This window comes from Pteropus alecto, unplaced genomic scaffold (genome assembly GCF_000325575.1).
Source record: "Pteropus alecto unplaced genomic scaffold, ASM32557v1 scaffold388, whole genome shotgun sequence".
Taxonomy (NCBI): Eukaryota; Metazoa; Chordata; class Mammalia; order Chiroptera; family Pteropodidae; genus Pteropus; species Pteropus alecto.
Window position 1 is genome coordinate 370,899 of NW_006441398.1, and position 11,600 is coordinate 382,498.

At 53.4% G+C, this 11,600-nt stretch overlaps 1 protein-coding gene across 1 annotated transcript in view; it reads left to right on the forward strand.

The window, feature by feature from the left end:
* Window positions 1-872: 872 nt before the first annotated feature.
* NFIX (nuclear factor I X) overlaps window positions 873-11,600 on the forward strand; it is a 64,486-nt gene continuing 53,758 nt past the window's right edge. Inside the window, exon 1 of the mRNA XM_006918744.3 lies at window positions 873-1,456. Coding sequence (XP_006918806.1) covers window positions 901-1,456 — 556 coding nt within the window. The 5' untranslated portion in view covers window positions 873-900. The remainder of the gene's footprint in view (window positions 1,457-11,600) is intronic.

An 11,600-nucleotide genomic window follows, 5' to 3' on the forward strand; every position in this document is an offset into this window, starting at 1 on the left:
TTAAACTTCAAACAAGCAAACAAGCAAAAAAAAAAAAAAAACCAAAAAGCGAGAGCCCGGCCCTCTGTCACCTGACTGAGTGGGAAAGAGGGTGAAGGGGTCAGTGGGGACGGGGCGCAGGACACCCCATGTAGCTTTTAACCCTAATGTGGCCGAGACAACCACCTTATTTGTGCTAACAAGAAGTGTTTTGTTCCTTATTACTGTGATTAACAGTATCGGTGTCGATAACAAAGCTGAAATCACATATTTAGGATTTAGATCTGATTTTTGAAAATGCTGGGGTGGCTGTTCCAATTGGAGCAGGAGAAAAGCGAATATAAACAGGCTGGGGAGGGGGAAGCCAAATCCGTTTCCTGGCTTGCTGGCTGGTGGATGTCATGTTCTCTCTTCTTGGGGGTGGCCAAAAACCGACTGGTGTTGGGGCGCAAGGCGGCCCCCACAAGCCCCGAGTGCGCGTCCACCGGCGTCCGTGCAGACCCGACACCGCGTCGGGGAGAGCTGACACGAGTTCGAGGCTGCGATAGAACATGGAGATGTCATGGGCGCGACAGAGCCTGGCGGGGATACCAGCAGCGTGTGTGTGTGGACGGCAACGTTGTCTGTGCGCGTGTGTGTGAGTGAGTGAGGGAGAGAGAGAGAGAGAGAGAGAGAGAATAGGTGTGTGCTCAGGCTCCGGGTGCCTCTGTCTGGCTGCTGAGGCTGAGATGGGAGCAAGCGGCTGGCTGGGCTGGTGGTGGCTCCAGACCACACTTTCGTAGAACAATCGCAAGAGGAAATTGTCGTGGGGGGGAGGAGGAGGAGAAGGGGATTTCTCCAGTGCCCCCTTCTAACGTTTCTTTTCTCCTTCTCTTTCCCCCTCACCCCGTCTTTCCCTCCTCCCGTCCTCCCTCGCCCCGCATGCTCCCGGCTTGCCGCCTGCAGGATGAGTTCCACCCGTTCATCGAGGCGCTGCTGCCTCACGTCCGCGCCTTCTCCTACACCTGGTTCAACCTGCAGGCGCGGAAGCGCAAGTACTTCAAGAAGCACGAGAAGCGGATGTCGAAGGACGAGGAGCGGGCGGTGAAGGACGAGCTGTTGGGCGAGAAGCCCGAGATCAAGCAGAAGTGGGCATCCCGGCTGCTGGCCAAGCTGCGCAAAGACATCCGGCCCGAGTTCCGAGAGGACTTTGTGCTGACCATCACAGGCAAGAAGCCCCCCTGCTGCGTGCTCTCCAACCCCGACCAGAAGGGCAAGATCCGGCGGATTGACTGCCTGCGCCAGGCCGACAAGGTGTGGCGGCTGGACCTGGTCATGGTGATTTTGTTTAAGGGGATCCCCCTGGAAAGTACTGATGGGGAGCGGCTCTACAAGTCGCCCCAGTGCTCGAACCCCGGCCTGTGCGTCCAGCCACATCACATTGGAGTCACAATCAAAGAACTGGATCTTTATCTGGCTTACTTTGTCCACACTCCGGGTAGGTTGCTCTCACTACACCCCCCTCCCCATTTTATTTCACTTGCTGGCATTTGTCCTGTTTATTGTTCCTCTCTGTCAAAACCCTACACCCACTGGGCCTAAGGAGAGCGCCTGTCCTGCGGAGGCCTGCAGCACGTTCCGTGTTCCCTTTTCCCTCTGTTTCCCTCCACCCTCTCTATTCTTCTTCCTTGGCTCCCTCGCCATGTCCCCGATTTTCTGCATCTCTATATTTGGAGGATACATCTTACCCAAAAGATGCTGCAGGTCTCAGGACTGGGGCCGCGGTGACCCAGGTTTACCCATGATGGTGAGAGTTTCTGAGGAACACCACCACAAAAAAAAAAAAAATCACTGGTTGCTCTGATTTAAATAATTCAGAAGTAGTATTGGGGGGCAGGTGTTGGCTTTCTTGCCGCTCCCCTCAAGTTCTGGGGAAAAGCTGGATTTGGCACAAGCGGGATGGGCAGCAGTTCGGTGGAGAGAGGGGTGTGTAAAAACCCCGGGATATGAGACTGAATGAGTAGAAAAGAGGAGAGAAGGCAGAGGCGGGTAGATTCTGGGGCCCAGGTGCCCAGGTGGGAGCTGTTTTGGCTGGGAATTTGGCTGCGGGGAGTAAGGAAGTGATTTGATGTCATAGAGAGTGAAAAGGAGCACGAGATTCCTCATGCTCTTCCCCGTCACCTGTTTCCGGCTGAAGTGGCTGAGACCCCAGGATGGGTGCCTACAAGCCCTCTCCCCTCTGCTGAGGGGCACAGGCTTGTCAGGGAGCACAGACAGATCTTAAAGAAACAAACAGTCAACAGAACTCTGTAAAATTTCCTTTTCCTTTTACGTTATAAGTATTTCCAGTTTTTCTCTCTGCCTTTTCAATTTCACCCTGCATTTTGGGTCAGGGCGGTTCAGTTCTCCTCCTCTGTTCCTCCCCCCCTCCCCACTCTTTCTCTTTTTTATAATTTCTTTCCGCTTTTGTTTTCTTACAAATTGAAACAGAGATGGCTGGTTAATTTTTAGCCTCCACTCAGCTACGCCCAATTTACTGCCGCCTTTGAAACCTAAACGGGCGGCACTCTGTGATTAAGCAAGGCAGAAGTGTGTTTACATTATGCCCAACCAACTTGTAATGAGAGGGCTACCAAACCTTTCTGTGTGTATGTATGTGTGTGTGTGTGTGTGTGTGTTTTCTTTTCCACCATTCCAGTATTTTTTCCCCCTTGTTTTCGTTCTTTCTCTCTTTATGCGAATAGAAGAGAATGTGGCTTAACTTTAACTCTAGTGAATATTCTTTCCCCTCAAGTGTGTGCGTGTGTCTTCCTTCCTGTTCATTCACAAAAAAGAAAAGCAGCTCACTTTTCTGCTGCGATCACCCCCTTGCTTATTTGGGACGCTGGGAGGAGCGGCGTGACTTAATCCAGAAATGAAATTTGGGGGAGCTTTCAGCATTGTGTCAGGAATATAATCTCGACTGAGATTAGCACTGAGTCTTTATATATTAGCGAACTCTGGGGAGGAAAATGTACTCTTTGAGGCCTCTCTTCTTGCTCTTTTTTCTCTTGTTCTGAGAGGAGACTGTGGTAGTTGTTTGAATGTTAGGGCACTCCTCCCCACCACCTCCCTCCCTCCATGGATCTTTCTAGGCCTGTACCTAGCCCTGTGTGACTATCATGACCCCTCACAAAAATGACCAACTGCCGATCTTCTCCCCTGTTCGTCCCTTTTCTTTTTGGAAGAGACTAAAGAAAAATTTAAGTTATTGCCTCATTCTCCATCTACACGGCAAGTCAGAGTGGGGAGGGCATGTACCTCGTGGTGCTGGAGGTGGCTCGGGGAAGGCTTGGATCCTGGAGCTGGTGTCTGTCAGGTAGCTCCTCCACGAGGGGATTCTGTACCTTCTAGTTTAGAACCAGGGCCTCTAAGATGAAAATCAATACTTGTCTTCCTCCTGAGCTAGTTTCCTTCTACCCTGCTCTCTAGCTGGGTCCCTGGAGCTGAGCTGTTTTCCTGGCCTCTTATTTTAGGCCAGATTCTTGACTGCTGCCAGCATGGGGCTGAGGTAGGCTGAAGTGTGTGTGAGGAAGGAGACTGTTTCCTGGCCAGCCTCCTGGCTCCTGGACTGACCAGGCAGGTGTCGGAAGAAAAGAGGCACCCCCGCCCGCCCCCACCTGTAATGAGATCATTTGCCCAGGAATATGAGTGAATTCATGCCCCATCACATGCAGCCAAGGCCACCTCTGTCCCAGCTGAGGCCGAATTCCTTGACAAAAGCTGAGCGGGGAACTAAGAACGTTTTTTTATAATTTGTCTATAGTTCAGGTCTTTGGACGCCAGAGAGTTTCAATGAAGGTTTTTCTTGCTGGAATTGCTTTAATTCAAATGTGCCTTATTGAAAGAACGGGAGAGAGTTGGTGTGGCATGGGCCACCACTGGGCCTTGGGTAGGTGGTCTTAGGATGTGGTGTGGAGCCGGCACAGCTTCTCCAGGTCGCCCCAGTTTGCTAGAAAATGTCTTCTCTTGGCCGAGCCCCCAAATGGCAACGGTCCGACAGCACGGCCTTCTCATGCCCACACCCAGAGACATGCTCCTTCTTCCTGGTGTAAAGTGGGAGGGGCTGGGGTGGCGAGGGCTCAGACAAGAGTTGCTTTGGACTTTAAAAGAAGTGTTTTCTTTCCTTAAAACTGGGCTGAAGAACCCGATCTGGGTTGAGCCGATGGTGCTGGGTTTGATGACAAGCCGATTTGACATGGTGGAAAGTGTGGGGGAGTGGCTTCACCTCTAGGAACCATTGTCATTTGTGGCCTTCTCGGGCCCTCGTTCTGCCCCACATGAAGCTTCAAGAGGTGGCATGGTTGAGAGGGAACAAAGGACACAAGTGTGATGTCTGCTTCCAAAATAGGGGGTCCAGAAGGCCTCCCAGAGTGTCGTAGCCCCCACGAGGGCAGCCTTCCTGCTGGGAAGAAATCTCGCCATTTGTCTGTTCCCTCTATGAGAGGAAGTTGAGGCAGAGCAGGGCCAGAGAACCCTGCCGCAGGAGGAGGAGATGCACTCCTAGGGATGTTCTTCCGTTCAGAGGGGGTGTCCCAGGGCAGGTGGCTGGCGGTGGAGAGTAGCATGGGGCCAGGAGGCCTCTGCCCGTGTGGGGAAGGATGGCCGAGCTGGTCTGGAAGCCCTGCTAGACTGTCTCCAAAGCCTCTTCAGGGCTCCGAAGGCGAACCGGCTTCTTCAGACCTTTCCTAACGTTGGCCTTAATCTAGGAAAGAAAAACAATCTGAAAGTAATAAAACACTTTACTGAATGGAAGCGTCGGCTTCCCCATCAGATCTCTCTAACGGGCCCGCCGTGGAGGCCTGTGAAGTCCAGGTATTCGGGTGGTGGTGCCTCCTTCATCTCAGATTTTTCCTTACCGAGAAATTCACAGGTAAAAGGAACCCACATCACCAGCGCCAGCAGTTGCCAACTTACGGCCAATCTCGATTTATCCATCCCCCGCCATTGCCTACCCACGCTGGGTCGTTTAGAAGAAAATCCAGGCGTCATAGCTTCTCATCTGTAACTATTTCTGTACGTGTCTCTAAAGATAAGGACTCTAGAAAAACGTTAACCGCAATACCACTATCACACCTAAAAATAATCAACAGTTTCTTTAGTATAGTCAGATAGTCAGTGTTCACAGTTCTCTAATTGTCTCCCAGTTTTGTTGGTATGGATCAGGATCCAAATAAGATCCATGCGTCGCAGTGAGTTGATCTGTTTTTCAAGACGTAAACTCTAGGCGGTCCTCCTCTTCCTCCTTCCTCCTGGTTTCTTTCCTGGCCGTTTTTGGATTGTTGTTGTTGAAGGAATCGGGCGCTTGTCCTGTAGGGTCTCCCTGCTTGGACTCTGCAGGCTGTGCTCCCCTGCGTTGGTCAGTGCACTGCCACGAAAGGAGATTCTGCCTCCCTCCTTGCCTCCAGGCCCTACCTGTGGAAGGAAATGGATTAGCACCTGAGGATTTGTCTAAGTGAATTTTTTCAAGTGCAGGGTCGCCCTTCTCTGGTATTAAGATCTCCCTGGTTTTCTCCCTCTGCTTCAGGGCTTGGGGCTTTGCAGTAGCACTGGTTTTTAGGACCGAGGAAGGGCTCCTGGTGTGCATCCTTCCTCGTCAGTAGAGGCCATCGCTTGGCCACGTCAGCTGTGCTAAGATATGGCCGATGCCAGCAATGTTCCCTCAAGCCTTTGCTGGACGGCCAGCCCGTCTGGTGGGTCTGGTGTGACTGTGTGGGAAGGGCCATGGGAGCACCAGCTGCCCTCTGGGGTGGGGGCAGGGGGAGGGCTAACCCCTACTGTGGACACTGTGCCACCTCACCCACTGCCTCCTTTCTCAAGGTCCAGACATGCCACTGGCCTGCATCTTTGAGGCAGTGCCATCTGGTGCCAGGGCCAGTGAAGATGGCGGGCCCAAGAGCCAGATCCATAAAGTGAGCGAGATATACGGAATATCTTTTAACCCCTTTAGAACATCCTGGAAGAGATGTCACTATTGTTTAGCTTTGGTTGAAAATAAATTCTTCTAGTGATGTAACTCTGAGGATGGTTAAAGGGATTAAACCAGCCAATATCTAAAGACGTGCAGTGTCTAAAGGTACCGGCACGTAGCAGGCGAGCAGTGGACTACTGCTGCGATGACTGTTGTCAGGATTTTGTGAGCCCAAGGCTGTCTTCCTCTCACCTTTACCTATGGGGTCTTATTTCTGGCTTAAGGGATGACCCATGTGTAACTCTGAAGCCTTTCAAATGTTTAAGGTGGCTCTTAAGGTTCCTCTCCACCCCTCTCCCCAGCTGTCCCTTCTCCAGGTTAAACTTGCCAGTCTGTCATGCTTCCCGCATTTGATGCAGCTTCTTGCACCCTCGCCATTTTGGTCACTCCCCACCTCACCTCCGGAGGCCCTCTTAAACTGGAGCGTTCAGTATTGAACACGGAAACGACAGGCATGATCGGATTCCATGGTAGCACCACACAATTTGGAGGGCCTTGCAGCTACATAATTTGCGGGGCTCAGTGCAAAATGAAAACGTGAGACCCCCCAGTTTAATGTGATTAGGGATTGCCGCGTGACAGCAGTTAGAGCATTACACAAGCGTAGGGGTCTGTGCAGCCGCTCAGGTTGCACTCCCGTGAAGCCAGCCAGTGCCGCTTTTGCTCTGTTAATGGGACGTGGGGTGGTGGGGCTCAGGCTGGCCTCAGAGGGGGTGTGACTCCAAAGAGGAGATCAGAAATGCCCAGACCCCATCCTTGGACTTGGTCGTCTTGTGGGACTCCCTTGACCACCTGCTCCCATCGCCTTTGTCCATTGCATGTCTCTTTAACCAGCCAGGGGGTCCCGCTGGCTGCGATGCACAGGGGCGTCTCGGTGGAGCGCTCATTCTGGTGGCTGAGTTGGAAGCTGTAGCTCAGGGAAAAATAGAATCACCCTTGTCTGAGCTTGAGCCGGCCAAGTTCGGGCCATGAATAAGCTGGAGGGGACCTGTATGCCCGAGCATGGTGACCAGCTGTGCTCCGCCACCCACCCAGAGGAAACGTGGCCACTCTGCAGCAGGAGGGCCGGGGTCCAGACGTGCAGAAGGACTTCCTGAGGATTTCGTTTACTTTTGGCACTGCCAAAGGATAGTTGAATTTCCTTTATTCATGAAATATGTACTTGGCGAACCTACTGTGAGCAAGGCCCTTCTAAGAATGCAAGAGTCTTGCATGCGGCCGGCAGGGTTTGGGCGAAGGCCTCATGATGACTTCTAGAAGGCGCCATCCCGAAGGCGTGAACCGTGCAGTGATCCCTGCTGGAGGGCAGGGAAGACCCGGCAGAGCTTCCTCAGGGGCAGCTCCCTCCCGGTGGACCGTAGAGCGGGAGGCAGTGCCCATCTGGACAACCTTCTAGCGTTGCAGAGACCTGGGGTACGGAGGAAGGGCAGGCCGGAGGGACAGAGGCTGTGCCATGGTCTCCTTCTGTTCTGCTGTCCCGCAGCAGCTGGGCAGAGAGGGCACAGCTGACCGTCCCCCTTTCTGCTCAGGGAAGAAGGTGGATCCCTCCCCACCCCTTTTTCTCTTTGCCCCGGCAGTCCCACCACCCCCCTGTCTCAGGAGCTGCCACGCTTCAGTTATTTTATCCTTCAGTGTCCGATTCAGAAGTCCTTTCAAAGGCCCCAGCCGTGTCAGCGCGGTGCTTGCACAAAAGGCCTCTTTGATTTCTTGTTTGTTTTCATTTGCCAGCAGAGGGGGAGGGGGCAGGAGAGAAAGAGCTTCTGGGTTTTAAAATTTTTATTTGGGTTGCTTCATTCTCAGAGGAGTTGGCTACCTGCAACTCCTTTCTGAGTTGGGGGCTCCGAGGCCAGCAGCCGCCTTCTGGGGAGAGGGCTGAGGCGGGAAGCGGGGACTGGCCCCCTCGAGAGGGAGGAGGAGGTGCCTGGTCGGGGGGTAGGATATAGTCATTGATTCACTGGGCCCCAGGGTGGGAAGGGTCAGGTTGGAGCCCCGCTGCTTGGGTAGGGAAAAGTCTAAAGTATCTGGCACCAAAGGACATTCCCCTGGCAGGGGCCCGATTCCAGCTGTAGGATTTGAAGAGTCCTGAACCTTGACTTTGCCGTTTTCTCTTTATCGTCCCAGATTCTGTCGCTTCCCTCTTGGTTGGATGGGAAGGGGGTGGGCATCTTTCAAGCATGCACAATCTGTAGAGAGTCTTAGCCCCTCGAAGTACAGACTGGGGCTCCCCACTTGCCATCAGAGAAGGAAGCGGAGGGGAGCGAGGTCTATCCGCCGGCCGGGTCCTGCAGAAATGGTGCCCACAGGCCCTGGACGAGCCCCTGTCCCCCCAGGCTTGCTCTCTCACCCCGTGTCGCTCCGTGATGACCCGTTTGTGAGACATTCAGTGTGGGTGCCCCTCCCAGAGGACCTGGCATATGGCTCGTGGAGTACTTTGAGGACAGGCCAGTAGTACTGAGGAGCAGGGAGCTGAGGCCGAAAGGAGGCCAAGGGCCACTGGCACATTCGTGGTTCGGGACTAGAAACACCCAGACCAGTGCCTTTCGGGGTGCGTACTTTAAGCGCATGTCGGTGTGCCTATGCCCTGACATACCGTAAGGAGGTTGGAGGTTGGAGGCCTGATTGCCGGGACTTGGGAACGGAGCGCCGGAGAGCGAGGCTTGGGCAGGTGGTCACAGGCGTCAGCAACAGGGAAGTGTGCCCACTGGGTGAGGGGGGCTCCGCAGGGCCTGGTTGGCAGACGGGAGGAGGAGGCTGGGGGGCTGAGAGATAGATAAATATAGCTGATGGCATTTCTGATGATAGGTTTTTCTTGGCACTGAGGGCACTGTGGAAAACAGCACGACAAGCGCCTGGCCCTACAGGCCGCCGTCGCCATTTTAAGAATGTTTGAGACGAAAGGTTGTTGGCATTACAGGAGGGTCCCAGCAGGCGCTGGGGCTGCGGCAGGGAGGTCTGGCCGGACTGGGCCTCACCACCGTGGTGCCTGGTTCCTTACTTTGCCCATATGGATATCTAATATTTGATTTTCCGGCCCTCCGGAGACTTTTCTTTAATATTTTGGGGTTGCCGTTTGTGAGCCTGTCTCCCAAGTGACTTGTACCCCACCGGCCACCATTGCCTGTCTCTCGATCGGGGCTGTTCTGGCTCTTTTCCTTTCTTTTGATGTCTTAATGCTGACCTGGCATGCCACGGCCCCGGTCAGGGCCATCGCTGCTGTTATTTGAGGACATTCAATAACTTAAGGGGCACCCATTCGTCCAGGCCGCCAGCAGCTCCCTGCCCCCTGTCGATGGAGGAGGGGGCCTCTCTCAATCTCTGTCTCCTGCTTCCATACCAGTTTCCCAGCGAAGGCCCAGTGTGGCTGAGGCACAGTGCTGAGTCCTGTCCCTGTGTTAACCACCCAGAGTCTCACACCGATTCCAGTTCCAAACCCGAGCTCCAGGTGGTGTGTGTGTGTGTGTGCGCGCTAAGGTGGCACACACAGGGGTCTCTATATAGTGAGGAGTCTGCGAATCAGACCTGGGAAGCTTACTGGAAGATGACCTGCTTGAACCGCACCTTGAAAGACGGGAGGAATTAGCTTGTTTTTGTCAGCTGGCTGAGCCTTTTCAGCCTGCTGGGAGCTGAGTCCCTTTTCACAATGGTTGAGTGATATAGGCAGGGCAGGTCTTATTATCCCCACCATACAGAGAAGGGAACCCACGTACAGAGATGTCAAAGCATTCGGGTCACCCCATGAGTTTCCAGCAGAAGGACCCCAGGTTCCAGGTCACTGAGCACCTTGGCTCCCTTCCATGGGCCTCACCGCTCTTGAACTTCACTGTGATTGCTGGACATGGTGGAGTCTCAGAGGAGAAAGCCGTGCGGGACCCCATGGTCTCCGTTGCTCTCTAGGAGCTGTGGCAGAAGAGCTGAGCCCAGCCTGGGTGGGCTCCCCTAGCCACTGAGCAGGTGGGGTGGAGACGGAGAGAGGGCACCTGGCCTGTCCTTGACGCTGGCCTCCTTCCCAGTTAGCCAGCCTCCTGCCTCTAACCTGAAAGGCAGCATGCTAGCATAGAGGGCAGGTCAGCTGCATGCCCCACCCTGCTGTGGACAGCTTGGCTTTTTGGCCCCCTCCCTGGAGCACGGGGGAGGACAAGTAGAGTGTGCAGGAAGTCCAAGCGTGGGGCCAGGTGGGCTCGGCTAGATCCTTGGGATCCTCCATCCTTGCGCTGTCACGCCCTTTCCCTGGGAGTCTGCTTGGAATTGCGGTTTGAAAAAAAAAATACATGTAATTATCCTAATTAACCAGATGACCGATGGAAGGTTTGCGGTAATCTCTTATATGATCCTCCACATACACTTCACATACACTTAAGCAATGGAGTCTCTAAATCCATTGCTCTCACCCTTACCCCTTTCTTAAAGTTCGCAGACTTTGAGGGCTTCGTGCATAAAAACTCTCCCAACATGCCGAGGGGCCAGGTTGTGGGAGAGGCTATCTCGTGGCCAGAGATTTTCCTGTTTCCGTGGCTAATAAGACAAGGATTTAATCTCTTAACCATTGATAGCAGCTCCCGTAGAGCAGAGTTTCCCAACCATGGCACTGTTGACTTAGGGGCCAGATCATTCTGTGTCACGGGCACTGTCCTGTGCATTGCAGGATGGTTACCAATGTCTCTGGCCTCGACCCATGGGATGCCAGTTGCAACCCTCCACCCCAGGTGTGACAACCAAAATATCTCCAGACATTTCCAAGTGTCCCTGGGGTCAGATTTGCCCCGGCTGAGAACCTCTGGCCTGGGAGAAACAGGTATTCAGACAGAATGTCACCCGTGTTTACCTCTGGCCTCTTCTCCAGTTTAGGACCTCATTTCTCTTTTCTTCCCCTGCATGTCCTATGCTGTTTTCCCCTTCCTGGGCAGCAGCAGGACCCTGGGCCGAAGCCACCCGGGGGTTCCTCACCCCTCGAAGGAATCACGAGCCCCCTGAGTCTCCAACTGAATATCACTCCTGACGTCTCGCATGGCGGTCTCTCTGTGTGCCGGGGCTGCTGACTGGGGGGCTGGAACGGGATCTACTACTCTGCTGACCAGGCCTATCTGGAGAGCCGGCGACCCCATTCAGCCCATCCCAGACCCAAAGAGCAGCAGGCATTTGCTTCTGCAGCATGAGATGCAGAGACCAGAAATGTCTCCTGAGCCTCAGCATTTCCCTCTTTTTTTTAAAAAAGTGATGTATTCGATGATGTTGTCGTTTTTATTAATTACAGTAGTACAAGACACTCTTTGTAAAAAATTCAAACACGAGAGAAATGTAAAAGACAGACCGGCTCCCCAAACCACCCTCCTGTGCCAGAGAAACTTTACTTCCCAAATCTGTCCTAATTTTTTTTCATCAATTCATATATCAAATAACTTAAATATAGAGATATCTATTTTAAGAGAAGACAGTGTGTTTGGGCCAATTGAATTGACTATCTAAAGTGCCATTGTGGTCTTAACTTTTCCCCTGCCCGTCCTACCCCAGTCTCTGTCACCCCGGGTACAGAGCCGAGGTCTCTGTCCTCTTTTCCCCTGAGGTGACAATTTCTGCTTATCCTTCCTGAGCTTGTATGTTGGTGTCTGAGTGGCCAGGATCCTGCCCTGGGGCA